This window comes from Eptatretus burgeri, chromosome 13 (genome assembly GCF_056783735.1).
Source record: "Eptatretus burgeri isolate ZD-2024b chromosome 13, Ebu_testis_v1, whole genome shotgun sequence".
NCBI lineage: Eukaryota > Metazoa > Chordata > Myxini > Myxiniformes > Myxinidae > Eptatretus > Eptatretus burgeri.
The window spans coordinates 39,969,242-39,990,657 of NC_140973.1; the positions used below are offsets into that span (position 1 = coordinate 39,969,242).

Here is a 21,416-nt window from a genome sequence, read left to right on the forward strand (position 1 = left end):
AGAATAAGGGTGCTCTAAGTCTAAGAGCAGCCAACAGCCAAACATATCGACAGAAATACTGATAATAAGGGTAGAAAAAAAAAATCTCAAAATTTTTTTTTTCGACGAGATCGACTACCCGACAGACAGAATAACAGATCAGACCAACCAATATAATTGCGAATCTTCGATTTTGCAAGTAACAAACAAGCAGTGGTGAACACATAACCTCCGCCCACCTTTAGTGGCGGAGGTAATAATAATAGGACCGGGTTTTTCCCCAAGTACTGCTAAACGGAAAGGGTTCGAAAGTGTCACGAAGGAGATTTGTGTTCTACAGTGTGAAAGTATACAATTCAATTGATAAAATTAATATTTTAAAGGTTGCAGAAGATTTTTTTCGGAAGTTTACCGCCGTTGATGCAGCTTCTTTTCCACCACCTCATTTAACATGTTACATTAGTTATTTGTGCCAAGTGTTTGTGTCCTTTATGATGTCGCTAAAAACAGGAAGTTTCCTGTTTGCAATGATTTTTACCCTTGCCAAAGGATTCGGAGAGGGTATTGCATTTGGGTCCATTTGTCTGTTTGGTCAGTCGATTTTGTTATTCTGTCTGCCTGTCTGTCTGTCTGTCTGTTTGTCTGTCTGTCGCCTACAGATCACAATTTAAAACCGACCTTTACAAAACTTCACCACATGGTCGAGTCCGTCATAAGGAAGAAGCCGATTGTTTTTGAGGTCAAAAGGTCAACATAGGTCAAAGGTCAACAACTTAGGTTAGATTTCTAAAATCCTCAATTTTCATCCGATTGACTTGACATTTGAAGAGGATTTTCATTTCAGGTACCTGAATTCAACCACCAATTATTTTTGAGGTCCACATCGGCCAAAAAGTCAACATATGCCGAATTTCTAGAATTGGCAATTTTCATCTGATTGACTTGAAATGTGAAGATGATTTATGTTTCAGGTCATTGAATTCGACCTGTTAATTATTTTTGAGATCAACGTGGACCAAAAGGTCAACATAGTCCCAAGGTCAACAACTACAGTGGTATTTCTAAAATCCTCAATTTTCTTCCGATTGACTTGAAATTTGAAGAGGATTTATATTTTCAGGTCATTGAATTCAACCACCAATTACTTTTGAGGTCAACATCGACCAAAAGGTCAACTCAGGAGGAATTTCTAAAATCCTCAATTTTCATGTCATTGACTTGAAACTTGAAGATTATTTGCATATCAGGTCACTGAATTTGACCACCAATTATTTTTGAGGTCAACAAAGGCACACTTTCTAAAATTGTCAATTTTCATCCGATTGACTTGAAATTTGAAGGGGAATTGCATCATTGGTCACTGAATTAAAGCAGGCAATTATGTTTGAGGTCAACATAGACCAAAAGTTCAACATAGTCCCAAGGTCACCAGCTGAGGTGGTATTTCTAAAATCCTCAATTTTCATCCGATTGACTTGAAATTTGAAGGGGATATATATATCTTCTTCTTCTTTCGGCTGCTCCCGTTAGGGGTCGCCACAGCAGATCATCCATATGATCCGCATATTGATTTGGCACATTTTTTACACCAGATGCCCTTCCTGACGCAACCCTGGTCGCCTCTTGCGACACAGGGATCTGGTACACCTATTTTTAACCGGGGTATACACCGGCCCAGTACACTGGTACTCATTTCGCCGACCTCGGAAGGATGACAGGCTGAGTCAACCCCCTGGTGTATCAATTCAGTGGCTCAACGGGGCTTGAACTCACGACCTTTTGGATCCCAGGCCGCTGCCCTAACTACTGCGCCAACACCAGGCTCATATATATATATATATATATATATATATATATATATATATATATATATATATATATATATATATATATATATATATCTTCTTCTTCCTTCGGCTGCTCCCGTTAGGGGTCGCCACAGCGGATCATCCGTATGATCCGCATAGTGATTTGGCACATGTTTTACGCCGGATGCCCTTCCTGACGCAATATAAATATATATATATATATATATATATATATATATATATATATATATATATATATATATATATATATATATATATATATATATATATATTTTTTATTTTTTTTTAAGGTCACTGAATTCAACGAGCCAATTGTTTTTGAGGTCAACATAGACCAAAAGGTCAACATAGTCCCAAGGTCAACAACTAAGGTGGAATTTCTAAAATCCTCAATTTTCATCCGATTGACTTGAAATTTTAAGAGGATATATATTTCAGGTCACTAAATTCAACCACCAATTATTTTGTCGGTCCATATTGGCCAAAAGGCCAACATAGGCCGACTTTATAAAATTGTCAATTTTCATCTGGTCACTTGAAATTTGAAGAGGATTTGCACATTTGGTCATTGAATTCAACCACCAATTATTTTTGAGGCCAAATTTGTTTCATGGATTTTGCAAATGTCGTGCTCTGCACGACGCCTTCTCCTTGTTTGTTTGTTTGTCTGTCTGTTTATCTGCACAGAACTTTCGTGTTTTTCTCCATGTTTTAATGATAATTATGATGTCATAGGTCACGTGGTGTGGCAGCCATATTGCAAAAAACAGAAAAACTGGACCTCTGTATCTCTGAAACTGCACCAAGGAAAAAAAATGAAAGTTAGCACACAGCAAGTACGCCTCATGGGGAATGAGTGTATTTTCTTTTTGATGTCATAGGTGCCCTCATTATGACATCAAAATTACATATGTAGAATGCTACATCCGATCAGAATGAAATTTTTGAGGGTCATCTAGGGATAAAATGGTTCACAGAAAAAAAAAACTCATGACGTCATCAGTCACGTGATTCGGCAGCCATATTGTTTCTTGTTTTTTTTAACATTCAAAAATCTTCTTCTCTGAAATGACTGAAAAGTTTGAGGCAAAACTTTACACAAATGACCGCCTATCAATGAGGAACAAAAGGGTCACACATACAATGTCATAGGTCACATGGTTTGGCAGCCATATTGGATTTACCCTAAAACCTATAAAAATACACCACTAAAAAGAAGTCCTGGCGAGGGTTTGCAATCTCTGATTGCACTTTTTCTTGTTTTCAATTTTTTTTTTGATTGCCATGCAGGCAGAGAGAGTTTAAAAAAAAAAATTCACTTCTCTCTGTGCATACAAGATTGGGTCAAATTCAGAGCCAAAGCACTGTGGAACTACAGGTTCATTTATCCAATTCATGTTCTGATTCGTGTTCAAAATACAACATTCAATTGAAATTAAGTTGCTGCTCGATCATAAACTGACGTTTGTAGACAGACAGAGAAATAATCAATTGCTTAACCCTGCTTTTCGCTTCATATGCATGGGGTAACACACACATACAGCTCTTTGCAAAGTATCAGTTCTGCCAATGCAGTCAATTTGGTAAGGGTTACAATCCTGAATGGGTCGCCACTCTGACGCAGGATCCTTGCCTGAAGGCAGCAGAATTTTGGATGAATTTGTTCAGGCTACAAGCGAAAACTTGCTTCCTCTTCCCAAAAGGTACCGTGGAATCTTTAGCGTCCACCAGCTCATGCTAGAAAATGAGACACCCAGCTGAATATCCTTCCAATGGATGGTTGATGAATCTCCCTGCAGGCGAAACACCAGGTTGGCAGTTCAGAAGTGGGTTGAGATTCAAACCCAGGCCAAACGCAGGCCCGGGTTATCCTGCCTGCCCACTATAACCCAGCAGGGTCTATATGAACATGGTATCACCCCCCAAAGAGCATCACCTATTGCGAAAGGAAGAAAGCATGGAATGAAGATATCAATTTGTATTACTATTGGACCAATTTCGCCTGGAAAAGTTCTTCCAATAGTCGTCCTGTCAAAAGTCCATATCTAATGTATAAACTGATGAGATCGGAGGGATTGTGAATGAGATAATGCAGGTTTTATATGATACAGGGTAAATGTGTTGCTCGTCAGTCCATCATCTGACATAAAATAAATATATAAATGATTTAAGTGAAAACTGGCATTTTTGCACAAATTCTTCAACAGCAATATTTTTCTGAAATAAGTTAAATTTAATCCACATCGTTTGTTGTTAACAGTTTTATTATTTTATACAAATGACACCCTTTATTTTAATATTCCGGTGCTCGGAAACGGATTTAATTGGAAAACCTTGATAATTGAGTGTTGGAGCTGTACATACAGTATACTAAGAAGAGTGTGACTGGTACACACTACATCACTGATATTGATATAATACTTCAATGACCATTAATCATCAAAATTCCTTCAATTATTTCCCTGCGATGACAGCATGAATAACCAAATGAGTGGGGACTGAGGAGCTTGATGTGGGAAATCATCCTGTCCTCCTCTTAACATACCCGATAAGAATATATTAAGCATTTTTGGAGATCCAAGAAAAATAATAACTTAAGGTATTAAAAATAATAATCCTACGTAAATAATCCAGCATTTGAATCACAATTACAGGATACTTTCCCAAGCATGTTACATGTAGAAAACAAACTCCCAAGATATATTATTGTTTTACCTTCCCACCTCCCAACTCTCCACTCCAACTAGTCCCAAGCAATGGACAAAACAGCCCAGAGGAATACTGTACAGTTGAAACCTATAACCACCTTCCATGGCCAACAGAAAATACAATTTTGTCCACTGTGAGGTCCAATATGAAATAGCAGGCATGCTTTAGGCAACATTTCTCAACCTCAAACTTTCCTGCTCGGAGTTGTATTCCACTCTTGATTTATTAATTTATCTAAGTTGCTGCTCGTTTTTGAGTTTGGAGTAAAAATGAAAAGAAGCAAATAAAGTGCACATGACAATAAGAAAAAAAAAGAATAATGTTGACATATAAGCAATTCCATTGCTTTTGCTTTCGAGATAAGGATTGCTGAGATCATAGGATCATTGGCCTGTTGGATTTCATAACCACACGGGGAAGAGGCACATAACCCAAACATATATCAACCCTTTCTTTTCCCTTTTCTCTTCGAAATGCTAAGCTTTCATCGTCCTCATTCTCACCTGAATTTGGACCCTCAGCTCATCCATTCTTGGACACTTTGCTCTTTTTCCTGTTTTGAAAACAGCTATCAAGTCTTACGGTAGAGAAACACAAAGGGATGTCGGGTAGACAATTTATCAATGGAAAAGAGGGAAGAAAGGCACCTCAGGTCTACATCTGAAATCTAAAGATACTGGACAGAGTTGTTCACCCTCCCCCCTTTGGAGTAGTTGGCTTTTAGTATTCCGAAGGACAGCTCTTTCCCGATAGTGTCTCTCACCTGTACACACACGAGATTACTCAGATTTTGAACCATGTGCTAAGCTTTTCTCTGTAACTTCACACAAATGCTTCCAACCACCTTATCCATCATTTTCACATGCCTCCTTCTCTTATAATATCCCAAGCCAATTCATCTTCCCACACCTCATCAATTCTTCACTGCACGCAAGAGCGTTGGAATATGCTATACTATGGCTATGCAATTGGTTTTCTCTGTTTTCTTACCTGCTCCTTTTTGAGGGCCACTGTATCCATTCCCCATCCTGCCTCCTGGCTTATGGTGCTTTACCTCGGCTATGATGCACATGTAGCCTTATTATAGAGCTGAGCTATCATTTACATTGACAACTTAATGATGTCCTTTGTGCTTTCGCTTAGCATCAGTATTTGCTGGCAAGTATCAATGCCATTTTTTGGAATACAAGCTCAAGGCTCATGGAAGAGTGAGAACACTGAATGGATCAGGACACAACATGAGGTTAAAAGATACAATAGAGGGAGACTCGGACAAATAAGGGAAGTGTGGAAGAAAGAGGGGTAGGGGAGGATGCACAGGGTGGACAAGATGAATACAGAAGCAGACTTTGAACAGCTGTCTTGAAGACCTGGAGGGAAGGGTGAGATTGAACAGAATGTGGAAGTTTATTCCACAGGTGGGGAAAAAGAACTATAGAGAGAAGGTGATCACTGATTACACATTTTGGGAGTTTAACAAGAAGGTGGTTGAGGGTGGACCGCATGCACCCTGCAGATACCTGTGGTGGGTTCTGGGAGTTTATTCAGGCTCTCCATTAATTTAATCAGGATCTCCTTCAATCTGATTTTTGAGAGCATACAAGAAGTGAAAAACAATGATAACTTCTCGGGAAATTACAGAGATTTGAAAAAAAGAAATTTTCCGACAATTTAATTATCATGATTTGAATTTTCACTTTACATGCTTTTTTTATTTGTTTGGACAAAATCAAGATTCAAAAATCTTTGCCTGCACATTCAGCTTCAGAATGATGTGGATGAATTTATGACAAAAACGTAGGGGGGAACATAGTCATTATGCTGTGTGATATCGTGATGGCACATTGGATCAGGATTAAATTGCAAATTGATCCTGCTGGTTTTACTGAAGCGCTGATGCAGTGCCCCTGCAGATTACAGTGGTCATTTAACCAGTGTGCCCACAATAACTTGCTTACTCTTCGATGAGAAAGTGGGATTTTAATGTCTACCAGCTAATGCAAGCAGACAGGTCCCCAGTTTATCATTCATTTTGCAGATTCAATGCCCAGATGATGATGCACCAATCCGATAGCATATAATCAGGTGAATCAGGTGGATAAGTAAAGGGAGGTGTCCTAACGCAGCGCCTTCCTGTCGGATGTGGTGAAGGGGAAGGGAAGCAGTGTTTGATCTCCTGCAGCATGGTGCATATGGAGGAGCAGGGGAAGGTAAAAAAAAAAATAACCATGTTGGTGTACCATACATAATAAAAAAATAAATAAACCCCACAGTTGAGATTCTTCAACTTTTCTGTGACCACAACCATTGTAAAATCTCACAGTTGGTTGGAGGAAAAAGTGCAGACTAAAATTGAGGTGAAGTAAGTGGTGAAGGACATGACAAAACTGGGGGTACAGAGTGAGAATGTACAGGATAGAGGCGTTTAGAGACACGTGTAGTGTTTGGGCATTTCAAATAACTCTTTTAATATAACTGCATAGGTGACAAGCATTCCCATTTGTGTGCTCCCGGTGAAAGCAAATGTTCATACGCAACATCACCAGTTGCAACAAAAGGTCTGTCGGTGTTTGTTTCTCAGTTATGTGAATAAGACATTTTATAAACTGCGAAAGGTTTATTACCAGCTTGAAGATGAAAACAGAAATCTAAAAATAAATGAAAAGGGACATTAAAAAGGAACTGCATCAGGTTCGAAATCAAAGTAGCATCGGTGGATCCATAATTTGAAAGTGGGAAGGGGATCCAGCTTGCAGAGTTTTTTTGAAATACAAAAAACATAACTACATCACATCCATAAATTTGGTCATTTCATTACCAAAGTACGCAAATATCATGTTTGAATTCATTGTACTCCAATGTTCTTTCACCTGCGTCCAAAACTTATCAAAGTGAAACATACAGTACATCTTTCATTCAATTCAGTCAAAATAATAGTTTCATTGAGTACACAGACTTTGTATATTCAAAACAATACTATCTGGTTTGACTTATGGCCAATAGCTGATTAATGATGCGCAATCATTCCATTACATGCTAAAGCTATCTCTTAGGTATGAGTAACACTTCTTTGGATAATCTTCAAATGGCTCTTCCAGTCTATCGATAAGATGCTCATTTACGTGCACGTGCAGATCGTTTAACATCACCCGTCTCTCTACATTTTATTGAGACACTTTACATACGTACTGTGTGTGTGTGTGTGTGTGTGTGTGTGTGTGTGTGTGTGTGTGTGTGTGTGTGTGTGTGTGTGTGTGTGTGTGTGTGTGTGTGTGTGTGTGTGTGTGTGTGTGTGTGTGTGTGTGTGTGTGTCCACCATAACTCCAAAACCATGAAACCTAGCAGCCTGAAACTTTGCATGGATACCAAGGGAACTCTAAGAGAGTGCATAATTAAAAATTGGGTGTTTGGAATAATTTAAATACCCCTTTTGAAGATAATTAAAGGCCTTCATTAATTATACCCTTTATCAGGTGTATCCTCAGACACCTTGCTCTCGATGGGGGTATTAAGGCACATCTTGGGTTACCTCGCTGTGGTATGAAGCCACCATGTTTTTTGGCCTGCTCAACCATGCCTTGACTTGGAACAGGCCAGAATGATTTCTTAACGATAAAGTTTTTTTTTCCACTTTCCTCACTCATATTATCAAATTCCTGATCAGCATACCTATGAATCGCTGGATACATGCAATGCTTATAAATGCCCAGAGACATCAGTGTTCGTCGATTTATTTCATTTCCACACATGCCATTACCTCAAGAATCTCTTAAACTAAGCCGAATTACAAAATTTAAGCTCCAGAAATGAACTTAGCAACAGTTCTGACTGCTTAAAGGTGTTCATTTGTCCAACTCTGACATATTTGAGATTTTGGCGTCTCTGGGAGGTATTTAATAATATGATGGATCGGCAATGTCTAATCACTTGCTAAGACAACGGTTCCTTTTCAACCGTTTTGTTGGGATGCTTCCTTGAGTGCTTAAGCCACTTGGCTACAATGCAGGCTGCATTGTCCCTCTGCACTGTCCATCTGTTTGACCACCTGCTTGTGCTGTGCCCCACAGTGGCGTGCAGTGTCAAGCCTGTTGATCCTTATTAGTGGTTGGATAGAAGGAAGGAATGGATGGATGGAGGGAAGGAATGAAGCGAAGGAATGAATGGGATGGAGAGGATGGATGGAAGGCAATGATGGATGGACGGAGGGAAACGATGGATGGATGGGATGGAAGGGATGGAGGGAAGGGATGGATAGAAGGGATGGATGAAACCTATTCTCTCTCCCCTCCCCCATTTCATCACCCCAATCCCCTTCCTCACTCTTCCCTCCCACATCTCTCTCGCTCCCCTCTCTTCCTCTCTCTTGCTTCCCTCCCTCCCTCCCACCTCTCTCCCTCCCCTCTCCCCTCTCCCCTCCCTACTCTCTCCCTCCCATCCCTCCTCCCTCCTCTCTCCGCTCTCTCTCTCTCTCTCTCTCTCTCTCTCTCTCTCTCTCTCTCTCTCTCTCTCTCTCTCTCTCTCTCTCTCTCTCTCTCTCTCTCTCTCTCTCTCTCTCTCTCTCTCCCCCTCCCGCCTCCCCTTCTTAATGATCCCATCAGCAAAGCGATGGATTTTATTTGCTAGTATACAATAAACCCTTAAATATCATGGCTTTGACCAATCGTGGACAACCTCTTTGTGTCTCGACTTACTTATCAAGGGGGTTAATTTTGACCAATCACTATTTTGCAGCTGAGTTGTGATGGTTGTCTTGCCCATGAGCCTTCTGTTGTTTCTCACGCACAACATTTGAAGCAAAATTAAACATTTTCCTTTTTGGAGAATGTTGCTTCATTTTCCAATAAGGTAATGATCCAAAACACACTTCCAATACAGTGAAACAGTTTCTGGAGAACAAAGTTGCAGTTAGTGTGCTCAAAATGTTAGAATGACCACGGCAAATTCCAGACATGAGTCCCATCAGGGCCATATGAGATTATCTGGAAACAGAAAATAACTGGAATAGCACTTGGTAGACACATACCTCCACCAAGCTGAACAGTTTACATTTTGTATACAACTGATGGGCCGGATCTGCCTCCGTATCTTAACCAAAATCTAATTGACTTGTTCTGATCACCTACCCAACTCATCCATCAAGTTTTGTTATAACGCATTTACAACTTTTTGAGATATCGTGCAATTAGTGGGGCAACTTAGCATAACAATTGTGCATTTTGTGAAGAAAGCACCAAATTTGGCACACTAGTAGCCTAACATATTATGAACAGATTTGGATATTGAGCCATCTCAAATTCAGCCGCTGATGGCTGTGGTAGCCATTTTCCAAAATGGCGCTAGCGGTTACTATAATTTCACTTTAACATTGGTTTGAACATTCATTAATAGCTGAATTAAGAAAAACATAACCTGTAGCCACCTCAAGTATAAAGATAGCCGCCATTTTGCAAGATGGCTGCTAATTATTTGTTGTACTGGACGACTATCTCACTCATAGAAATTGCTTGTTGAGAATGGTGGCAAACGAATCAAGGGCTGCGTCTGATTGATATGAATACCGACATCTCACTCATAGAAATTGATCGAGAGATGTCTGATTTAAATGTTCTGAATCAGTGACACAGTCTGCTCTGTTAATATTCTCTCAATTTTGTTAGCACTCTCCCTCACACACACACACAAAGCTGTGCATTAAAGTGCAACCTTTTTGCACTTGCAACGCTTCAGACAGCTCTTCTTGCACTTGCATGATACGAGCTCATAGCAGGTGTGGGCTGCTTTGGGTAGCTTCGTCCAGTGTGGCTCGTACACCCCCTTGTCATTCTTGACCCAGCCCCAGCTGGATGGAGGAGACAGCTCTGGCGTTGGTAGCATTGTTTGACCCCACACATGGCCTCCTTGGTAGGCCGCCCTCTTCACATGCTCCTCCAGAACTGCCTTGGTTGGCGGGATCAGCTGCACGTTGTTCTTCTTCGCGAAGAGTTTCTTCCGGGCCTTGTCAATGTCTTTGCACGTGCTGGTTCTGTCATAGAGCAATATGACGAACCTCTCGATGGTGTGCATGACATCATCTGGTATGCCACTTGGTGCAGAGGATAGCTTCAGCAGTGCATCTGTAACTTCTGGCAGAACGGTCCAGATTGTCCAAGCAGTCTTCTTACCACGTCCAGCAAAGCTAGATACAGTGTCACACCCAGTCAGAGAGTGAAACATTGGGAGTGCCTGTGCCTTCTCTGGTCCGAGGCCAGCTGCTATTTTGTGGGCTGCCAGGTATCGAAAACTCTTCTCAGTGCCAAATGCTAGCCACAGTTCATCTTCTGGTTGCAGTATCTGGGCCACTGACACAGCCAACACCACAACATCGGTGTCAACTGTCTTGATCAGTATATTGTGGTGACCATGGTTGGCTGCATGGGATGCATGCAACAACATTCGACTGTCAGCTTCTTCGTGGCTGCATGGGGCGAGCAAGGCCAGGTCTCGCAGCGGTGGCTTGCTCAGGACTGCCTCTCCATCAGTGATAACCAGCTGCTTGTCATCCTGGTCAAACCACCTGAAGATAGCTTCTGATAGGAACTTGAACAGCTCGGTCTTGTTGGTGTCCACTCGAAGGAAGTTCTGCCAGTTTCCAGGTATAACTGCTGCTCCGACCACACGTCTATGCACTCCTTTTCCACGCTTTGATCTTGCACTGCCTTTCAGTGAATCAGCAACATAGCGGTCCCAGACCAGGTCCAGGCGTGACAGTCTGTAGCTTTGTTGACAGGTACGGTATGACACAATGTAGGATAAATTAGTTATGAATTAAACCGGTTTTCTCCGAGCCCATAGTCATAGATACTATTGCCACTTGTAAAATCTTCTACAGACGCTGGTGACGGCACATAGACAATTCACACCCATCATCTGAGTTACATGGCTTCATTCGCAATACGACCAAATTCATCCATATTTAGATTACTTCGAGCCGATGTGCTGAGATGTGTTGCGATTGACTGTAAGAGTCAATAAAAACGCAGTTTCAGAAAACGGAAGGGTTACTCAACAAACTGACAAAAACAAATTAGCTTAGCCATAAAAATGGAAACTAGAATGGAAAACTACTTACAAATGGTTTGGCATTGCCGTCAATCGAACGAAGATAACCAGAAAACTAACAAGTTATCATGGTAAAGATATCTAACCAACACGCCGGTACGAAGAGAGAACTTCCTCACTCAGTAGCAAACTGGAACTGGCACCGTGAAGGCAGAACGGAAATACATGCAGAACCTCGTAACCCGGTAATCCGTGACTGAGATAATCCTATGACCAAACTGCACCCCGCAAACCAAACTCAACTTGATGAACTATGGTTAACAATAGGATAGCATAGAGAACTCTATGGGCACAGAACAAAATAACAATGAATCGAGTCAACAAGTGTAAGCTGGCAACTCAACCGTGCGCGATTCCAGGGTCAATGTGCACGCACACCACTTCTACTACCATGTGCCAAGCCAATAGTGCTATGAATGTTTATCATTGGTTTTCATTCAGAATCTGCGTCTTAATAAGACTAATTAGTCCACTTTAACTTTTTTTTCTCAACGAAATCAAATTGTTACTTTCTTTGACCATTATTAGTAAATAAACTTTCACTATCAACCTGCATTCCTCTCCAGTAAAGCAGATATGTGTCATAACAGTAACCACTGGCGGCCTTTTTGGAAAATGGCTGCCACAGCCATCAACGGCTGAATTTGAGATGGCCCAATATCCAAATCTGTTCATAATATGATCGGCTACTAGTGTGCTCAATTTGGTGCTTTCCTCACAAAATGCACAATTGTTATGCTATATTTAGCTAAGTTGCCCCACTAAATATATCGTTTTAGCCTTATCTCTAAATTGTGCAGAATCACTTTTAAAATTCTATTATCTGGATCCAGATCCTCACCAAAACCTAATCAATTCGTCCTTGCCACACATGCAACCTATGCACCAAGTTTTGTCGAAATCTGTCCCATATCTCAATGGTGAAGAATCCCTTTTAAAATTCTAGTGCCGGGTCCAGATCCAGATCTTCACCAAAATGTAAGAAATTCATCCTTGACACACACACACCCAACATAGTTCTGCATAGTTCATAGTAAGCATAGTTCTGCAGAATATTTTAAAAGCTTTAATGATCTATTCTTGATGATAGACAGAGGTAAGAGTACATACAGCAAGGACGTTAAACCAGCTATTCCATCTATTAGTATTTGTTTCTTGATGTTAGATATCTCACAGCACTGGAATACCCCATATCCAAGGCCAAAATAGATTAAGTGTACAAAAATTATATTTCAAGATCGGTACACCTTTGGTATTATGTTTTTGTGTGAATATTAAAATAGCTGAGAAGTTAACTTGGAAATTAGGTCACTGCTCCGTTACAGTGTTACTGAAGCAGCTCTCAGTCAGGGCACAAATTTAGAATTTGGCCAGGGTACAAGTACACAATCACTGACTTTTGTAATCCTGTGAGATCTTTAACAATCCCAAACAAATCCAAAGGGATGGGATAGCTGGCTTTGTGTCCTCTGCAAAGGACAGTTTGCTCAACAATGTAATACCCATCCTGCAAAGCACCCGATGACAGTTTATATTGGGGCCAGGAATCAAACTCAGACTAGACAGATGAAAGGCAAATATATGACCACTGAGCTATCCTGTCAGCCCCAAAGACTAGTTTAATATCTTCATATTTTACATGTACACCAGGACCCCGATATTCGCAGGGGATACATTGCGGGGAAAACCCCACGAATGTTGAAACCGCGAATGTGGGGGCATTGTTTCAATGGGAAATGGGGGGATAGGTTCTGGGGATTTCCCGATCTGCGAAAAATCCACGAATGTTGGGGTAAAATCTGCGAATGTCAGGGTAAAATCCACGAGTGTTTGTCATTGTTACAATGGGGAAAAGGGGGATAATGTCATCGGTTCGCGGTGGTTTCTGGCTCATGAAAAAAGCCACAAGTGGCAACACCACCAAAGTCAGAGAATTGCTACAATGGGGACAAGGGGATAATATTTTCGGTTCACAACGGTTTCTGGTTCAAAGGCAAAAGTTTTCAAAGTTTAAAATGTTTTCGACCATGAATGCATGATTGCAGTTTCATAAAAGATGCTTACAAATAAAAAATAGACAACACCAGGTACCATTTCCAATTTCTTGAACAATGCATTTTAAATCTGGTAACCATACCATACCGCACCACAAAATTAAAAAAAACAACAGGATAATGTACTGTTTCAAATTTTTATGAAACAAACATCGTACACATAACTTTGCAAAATGATGAAGATGATGATGATGATGATGATGATGATGATGATGATGATGATGATGATGATGATGAAGAAGAAGATGAGGTGTGCCGGGTATAATAAGTCTTGAAAGTTCATATTACCCCCTGGTCAAGCGGCTGGATGAGGGAGGTGGTGTTCGGCGGCAGGAACATGACCTCAGCGATTGGTTGAGCACCGTTCAGGTCCGTAGGGTGCCCAGGAGCATTGTCAAGCAACAGGAGTACCTTGAATGAAATGTTATTTCCTGCCAGGTACATCTTGACCTGAGGAATGAAACAGTTATGAAACCGGTCCATGAAAAGTTCAAACATCACCCATGCCTTCCCGTTCGCCCTTCAGTGCACGGGCAGCGCCTGCTTGTTTTTGTTTTTCAGCGCACGTGGTCTCAGGGAATGGCAGAGCATCATGGACTTTACCATGAAGTTCCCTTCATTGTCTGTGCAGAGGAGAAGGGATACCCAGTCCATTGCGGTCTTGAAGCTGGCTGCTTTGGTCTCACACTGTGAGATGAACGTTCTGGTCAGCATCTTTTTCCAAAACAAGCCGGTCTCATCAGCGTTAAAGACCTGCTCCGGCAGGTACCCCCTTCTCCTCAATGAGGCTTCGGAGTTCTGCAGGGAATGCCTTGGCCGTGCCATGGTCCACAGAGGCATGATCCCCTACGAGCTTGACGTTGCACAAATTATATTTTGCCTTGAAGCGGGGGAACCACCCCTGCTCACTGCAAATGGGCTGGAGGTGCCGCTTGTACCCGCCATGCTGATGCTTGTACCACCCACGCCAGCGAGATGGTCATGCAGGAGTTTTGCCTTCTCCCGTATCAGTGGTCCGCTTTGAGGCATACCCTTCTGATTGTTATCCTCGATACTTGGGGGCCATTTTCGAAAAATGAATGGAGCGAGAGGCAATATACATGTCAGAGCAACGGGACAAGGATGATGGTGATCCAGTACATGGTGAGTAGTCTGCGCATTGTTTGTGGGGGATTTTTTTTACGGGTGATGCTGTATTCGGCAGCTGATAATAGATGTGGTGAGTGATGTCATTGTGTAATTAGTCCGCATGGATCTCGCTGCTAATTACACTAATAGATATGCTGAACGTTTCCATTTTTTAACTTGCAGCACATGACGTCCTTCCTATCTGCAGTTAGATTATGCTGAGCATTTTAAAAACGTAACAGCTCAGATGGTGCTGTTTGTAGCAAGATGGTGATTTACACTAAGATGTATTGAATATTTCCATTCTTTAACTCACAGGACATGACATCCTTCCTCTCTACAGGTAGCTTATGCTGAGTGTTTTAAAAATTGAAACAGCTCAGATGGTGCTGTTTGTAGCAAGATTGTGATTTACACGAAGATGCGCTGAATGTTTCCATTGTGTAATGTCCATATGTGGCGACCTGATAATTACTGGATACATCAATAGATGCTGTTAGTGTTTTCATTCTGTAAGTAACTCATGGGGGATGGCGTCATGAGAAGTGATGTGTTACACTGGTAAGAAACATCCCTTGAAACTATTGTTACGGGCCGGAGGACCGGTGGCGAGAATGACCACAAGGTGGGGAAAGCTTGCATCGTCTCCCACCAAACTCCCTGGAATTGTAGGCTGTCATTCGGATAACTCCGCGAGCCGGCGGGTCGTTTAACTGACTGTGCAACGCCAATATCTCAACTGCGTGGCATAGGGTTATTTTGTCTCGATCCAATGTACCTATGTAACCACGTGGTCTCAGCTACCGGGGATCCACGCCCTCGGAACGCCTGGCTGAACCGGATTTACTCTACCGGCAGTGGTAAAATTACACCTACCGACTACCACTCCTGCCACCCACCTTTACAGCTCGGATGCAATCGAGCAGGCCTGCCCAGGATGTCCCGGCTACAATTGTCCGATTACCGGGTATAAAACCCCGCCAAAACTCAGAACCGAACCATGCTGGACCAATTCAAGAAAGGACGGAAATGAACTGGGAACATTTCTAACAAGTTTTATTTACAGTAAATGAAGACACAAAGCAAGACTTAACGTGAATATGCAAGAAGTATTTACAATGATCCAAAAACACTTATTCAATTCTACTTAAAGACGGGCCCACACGCAGACACACACACAAATGAAAAGAAACCCAAAGTTCTTTATTGGACCCTCGCAGCTGAGGAGAGAGACAAGCTGGGGGTTAGAGTTTGGTTGGGTACCTGGCCATTGGATAAAGGGGGTACTCCATGCTGCGGCACCTGACAATGGTGGCTGGTTTGGTCCCCAGTCACACGTGTGAGACTCGAAGTTCGTGGAAGAGCGTGGGTGGTGAGTAGCGGGGTCCACGGAGAAAGGGGTCGGGGTCACTCTTTCCTTCCTTGTAGAGGGCCAGCAGAGACACGTTCGCCGCCTCGATGACCTTCTGCTCAACCCTCGTGACAGCCCCCATAACAACCACTGTTACCACCCCTTCGTAACAGCAAAAACTCCTTTTGTGACAGCAAAAACCCACCAAAACTCTGCTCTCAGAGAGTACTCGGGGAATTTATGGACCTCCATCAGCGGGGAGGGGCCTTGGTGAACACACCTTGCTGCCCACCTTGATTGGACAGGGTCCCATGGCATACCTTTCCGGGGTGGAGTTTCGGCCTTGTTTGGAGAAAGCCGACCCTCCCTCCGCGCGTGTTCGAGAAAGGTCGTGGTGGTGAAACTGCTTCGAACATCCTCGGGAATCCGTCTCAGGCAAAGGTGCACTGTGGTCCACGAACCGCGGGCTGCAAGCGCGATGGTACCGTGGATCGTAATGGGCTGAGGGGTCATGCAGATGGGATGGTTGTTCAATGTAATAACCTAACTAAAAGAAATCGCAACGCACGCCTTTGATTCTCCCACTAGACAAAAGGACGGGGATCTGACTACACACATACTTAATGACATATCTGACTTTTGGGACATCTGTATGTTGAATGCTTATGGTTTCCAGATCCGTAACACTATGTTTATCCCGCAAAGCTACAATACACGTACAGGAAGCAAGTTATGTTCATGGCTCGTGAAAGATGTTTTTTGCATATGTAGAGTATTGTGCTGTAAGTACATCCAAGCTACTTTTAGACCGTGGGGCGAGCATCCAAAATGTGTCCAGTTTTTGACTGTCGTGACCCACCTCGTGTATCTACCTGAAATTTTGCATTGATTTAGATTAACAAAATCACTTTGAAAGAATTCACAACTCGTCAGTACAAAAAGCTGCACATTAATTAGTTATGCTAATGAGCAAAACCTATAGCACCATCTTGTGTCCATTCTAAGATAGCTGTGTATTACTCTATGGGAATTCTGATGTCTATGTATTCATATAATAGGGAGACTACTCGCATTGTGTTTTAATCATTTTATTTTAAAAGTACAAGCAAAAATAGTAGTCTTTCTTTGAAATGAATTATTTCATGTTTAACACGTTCATGTGCATCAATGTAAAACACTGTGGTATCACACAATGATGACACGGTCACTGTGTCATGGAGCATCTACTCCTCATCAGATTATTTGTCATCAGAATATAACTCTTTCGTGATAATAGAGTTTCTGCAGTCGACACACTTGCAAAGCTCCGTACATGACACACCATGCTGTCGACAAGAACATGTTCCTTTGCCTGTACCAGTCGGCTTCTCACAGATAGTTTTCTTGCATGAACAATATGTTAGTTCAAGCAAGCTGCTCGGAGCTGGAGGCAGATCACCCCAGTCGATGTCAAATTCGTCATCTACAACTTTCCATCCATGTCCATTTGGACTGGGACTGCTTCTTAAGTTAGTCTGCATTGGGTGGAAGAAGTGCCTCTGATTTGGTTAACATAAGGAACAGATTGTATCTGGCTTCATTGACTTTCTTCAGTCCTACCCATACATTTTGCAAACAAATTTCTCCGCACCTTTCACCAATTCATCACTGACTGTGAATGAACTCCCCAACTCTTGAAAGACAGCATGGCAAGCAGTGTCACTTGCAAACAACTTGAAGGCTTTAGGTTTCGACTTTCCATGAAAAGAGCTGACCGAATCACAACCTGTGAAACAGTAGTGATAGCAAGGCTTTGCTGAGATCTGGTCCTAGATGTGAGCTTATCTTTGATAGACTCAGGGTCCTCCTATTGTTACCTCTTCCAGTGTGAAACAATACCTCTGCTCCAATATGCTCAGCCATGGTGATTCCAATCACAAAGACGTCTGTGTCAGCACTTTTGATTAGGACCGGGTATGGGGCCCTATCTGTTGAACTTCTCGACCTGTCATCCTTCTGAGGTCGGCAAAGTGAGTGCCAGCATGCTGGTATACTGTGTCGGAGTGGCGACCTATCCAGGATTGTGCCCAATAGCCAAGGAGACTGCTTAGGCAGCACCGATGCTCTGCACGGAGTATGATCCCAATGGATGGATGGATGTTGAACTTTATGGCTGATGTCTAACAGCATACCAGCAGTGAAAGAAAAGATGAGTATCTGCTTCTTCGTGGTTACACTCAAGTTCTGGCACAGAGCGAACAATCATTTGCTCATTATCGTCTGTAAACTCATGGCACTCCCCATCATGTAATGAGCAACGAACACCTTGACTTTCTTCAGACATTCAGCTGGTTTCTTCCTTCAAGTCTGGAAAAAAAAACCTGATCAATTCTGCTTTGTTCTTGCCACATGCCAGAAACTTCTTCCATTCATGAGATACCTTCTGATCTGCACTGTAGATTTTTGTTAGCAAGCTGCTACCCACTGAACATCTTCCCCTCTCAGCGTTCTTGATGCTGTCTTTCCTGGAAGTATCAACTACAAAGTGGACTTCTTTTGTAAAGAAGTAGTTACTTCTTTCCATATATTGAAAAAATAACATTCAAGCAATGATATACATTCATCACTATATTTTATTAAGTAATTAGGATGGGAAATGAGCAAGAGTGTAGATTACTAGGGAGAGGATAAATATAAGTGATAGCAGAATTTAGACCAGAACATCTAGTCGGATTCATGACAGTTAGATTCTATAGTGCAGTAATCACTGGGTAATGATTTGGACCATTCTGTCAAAAATTAGTTAACGATAGAAAGGAGATCCTAACTTCCAGATCCGTCACATTCATGATCATTATCATGATCATCATGATAATGACCGGGCGTCGGCGGCTACAGCAGCTGCAATCCCCACACCGAGCCTCTGCTGGTTGTGGTGTACTTGTAGCACCTTGACAGCGACCTTACTTTCGGGGCTTCCTTCCACATCAATCCACTTAGCAGCACATTCCTGAAATTTCTTAATGCTTTTCTCACGAAAAGGAATTACTTTGCTGTGGGTGTTGATGACATGCATCAAACAGAACCCTGAAGAACTGCCTTCAGAATCTTCAGCAGCACCAGCATCAGACGACATGTACGCCGCCATGACAGCTCGTGAGTTTACAGCTTGCCTGCAACGAAGCGCTTGATTGGTTGATGGGCGTGTCAAAAGCGCTGCGATTGGACGATGTTTATAAGAAAATTGTCACAATTTCGGGTGTTTTTTCCATATTTTGAAAAAAATGTGCAAGTTTGGTGCTTGACGAGTTTCACATATGATTTCAATAATATTTTCACACAACATATTATAAATACAGGTAGATACACGAGGTGGGTCACGAAACTAAACAAAACAGGAGCTCGGCCCACGGTCTATTTGTGTGTGTGTCTCGTGGAAGATATGTTTTAGAATTGTGTTATTCTTGCGGCTCATGAAAAAAAAAATCGCCGCGAAAACCGCGAATACATGGGGCAATTCCCCACGAATGTAGGAGCATGTCGCAAATTATCAACCACGAATGTTGGAACCACGAATGTCGGGGTTCGGGAGTATTTATCGCATTTGATAAATCATCCTTAATACTTAAAATTTCATCATAAAAGGAAACAGAATATTTGTATTAGAAAATACAATGTTTGAAAAGACCACTGTGCTATACTAGTTTGCTTGAAGTAATTCTGCTCTCCCTGCTGGGTTGGTGCCTGTGCCTCACACCTTGCTCGGTTTGACGCAGTGGGAACCAAAGGCTTTCAAGATCATTAGAATGTTTCGCGATGAAGCTGAGTCAATGGGCCTATCACTTCGCCATCACTGACAGGTCATTGGTCTCTCTGTCGTCTTCTGCATCCTATCTGGTCTTGCACCCTTTGCCCTCTCTGTGCTTCGTCCCCCCTCCCCTCCCGCAAGGCATCTGCAGGATGCAAACAGTCTGCCAGCAACCCCCTCCAAGTGAAACTGTCAAAATCCAGAATCACTCTGCACCTCCACTCATTTGTTCCTCTTTTTTTCCCCCACCTGTGGAACCAACTTTCACACTCTCTTCAATATTATTCTTCCTTCCAGGTCTTCAAAACAGCTCGTCACCACCAACACAAATCATCCCCCATCCAAAACCATGATATTTTCTACACCCGTTAAACCACCCCCACCCCCACCAACTATTTTTCTGCTCGAACCATCTTGTCCCCCACTTGTATTCTCCTCCATCCCTCAACATTACCTACATCCCTTGTTTGTCCGTCTCCCTCTATTTTATCCCTCCACGCTATCTATTTTATTTTTATTACCATCCACAATACTGTTGCCATTTCCCCCTTCTCTTTCTGCTGTTCCTTTTGTTATGTTATGCCCTGATCCGTTCTATTCTAGCTCTTATATGAGCCTTGACTATGTATTCTGCACAAAAATAAAAGAATATTGAACATTGTAAAAAAAAAATCCTTTATCGACAGCTTCAACTGTAGAATAGGGTGACAAAAAACAAAGAAGCAAACCTCAATCAACTCATCATCCAGGAATTTAATCCATCATTACCCAATGCAGTGCTGCACACAGTACTCACCAGCTAGCTATCCCTGTGTCCCATCATAGAAAACACAAAAATTAATTTCAAACATAGCTTTGCAATGGAAGCAAAAATATGGTTCCTGAAGTTTGAGTACATGGTGGCAGTTTTTCCGTCCACAGCCCATTAGAATATGTTTACATTTTACAAACAAGTTTTAAAATATCTTAGGCAGTTTCATTTCAACCCTTCATCTATCCTGCGTCTTTCTGCCTGATGCCCAAGCGTGGTTGTGCAGCATGTGGTAACTTTGTATTAAAAGTTTTGGTTACAATATGTGCTTCCACACTTTGAATCTTTTTTTCCTTGTGAATTTATGTAACAGCTTCTTTTCTGTGTGGCTTTGGATTGTCATATTTTGTCGATGCTCTCTGAGCCACCTTGCTGGAAAACTGCTTCCTGGTTGGAAGCCAGTGGGTGCTTTGGCTGTAATGGCCAATCAAACTCTATATCTAATGGGCTATAAAAAAAAAGCAAATTGTTTGTTTTTGTGGCTTTTACCCCATGAGCTTGGCAGACTTTCTGAAATAGCAGGTTTGCAATATTTTTCCATGTTTTTTGTATCTTCATGCCCAAATTCAAATTGGCAAGAGGTGTTCTTTTATATTCCATCCAAGTCTTTTGGAGAAGGCACCTTGTCAGGTGTAACATATCTACGTAGGTCGTTTGCATCCACATTCTT

At 41.9% G+C, this 21,416-nt stretch overlaps 3 protein-coding genes across 9 annotated transcripts in view; 1 reads left to right on the forward strand and 2 right to left on the reverse strand.

Moving 5' to 3' along the window:
- LOC147014271 (transcription activator GLI3-like) overlaps nt 1–21,416 on the reverse strand; it is a 200,252-nt gene that overhangs the window by 117,132 nt on the left and 61,704 nt on the right. The window lies entirely within an intron of this gene.
- The window catches only part of LOC147014272 (uncharacterized), a 45,928-nt gene that overhangs the window by 3,728 nt on the left and 20,784 nt on the right, over nt 1–21,416 (forward strand). The window contains exon 1 of one of the 2 annotated variants that reach the window (XM_085852109.1): nt 13,656–14,812. The exons of the other annotated variant lie outside the window; for it this stretch is intronic. The gene's annotated coding sequence lies outside the window, so the exon portion shown is untranslated. Of the gene's footprint in view, nt 1–13,655; nt 14,813–21,416 lie in introns of those variants that run through there. 2 annotated transcript variants of the gene reach the window in all.
- LOC147014273 (uncharacterized) lies at nt 9,543–11,309 on the reverse strand (the record flags this gene model as incomplete). The annotated part of the gene is made up of 1 exon (XM_085851387.1): nt 9,543–11,309. A coding segment is annotated over one exon (1,101 nt), but the record flags the coding sequence as incomplete, so codon positions are not given.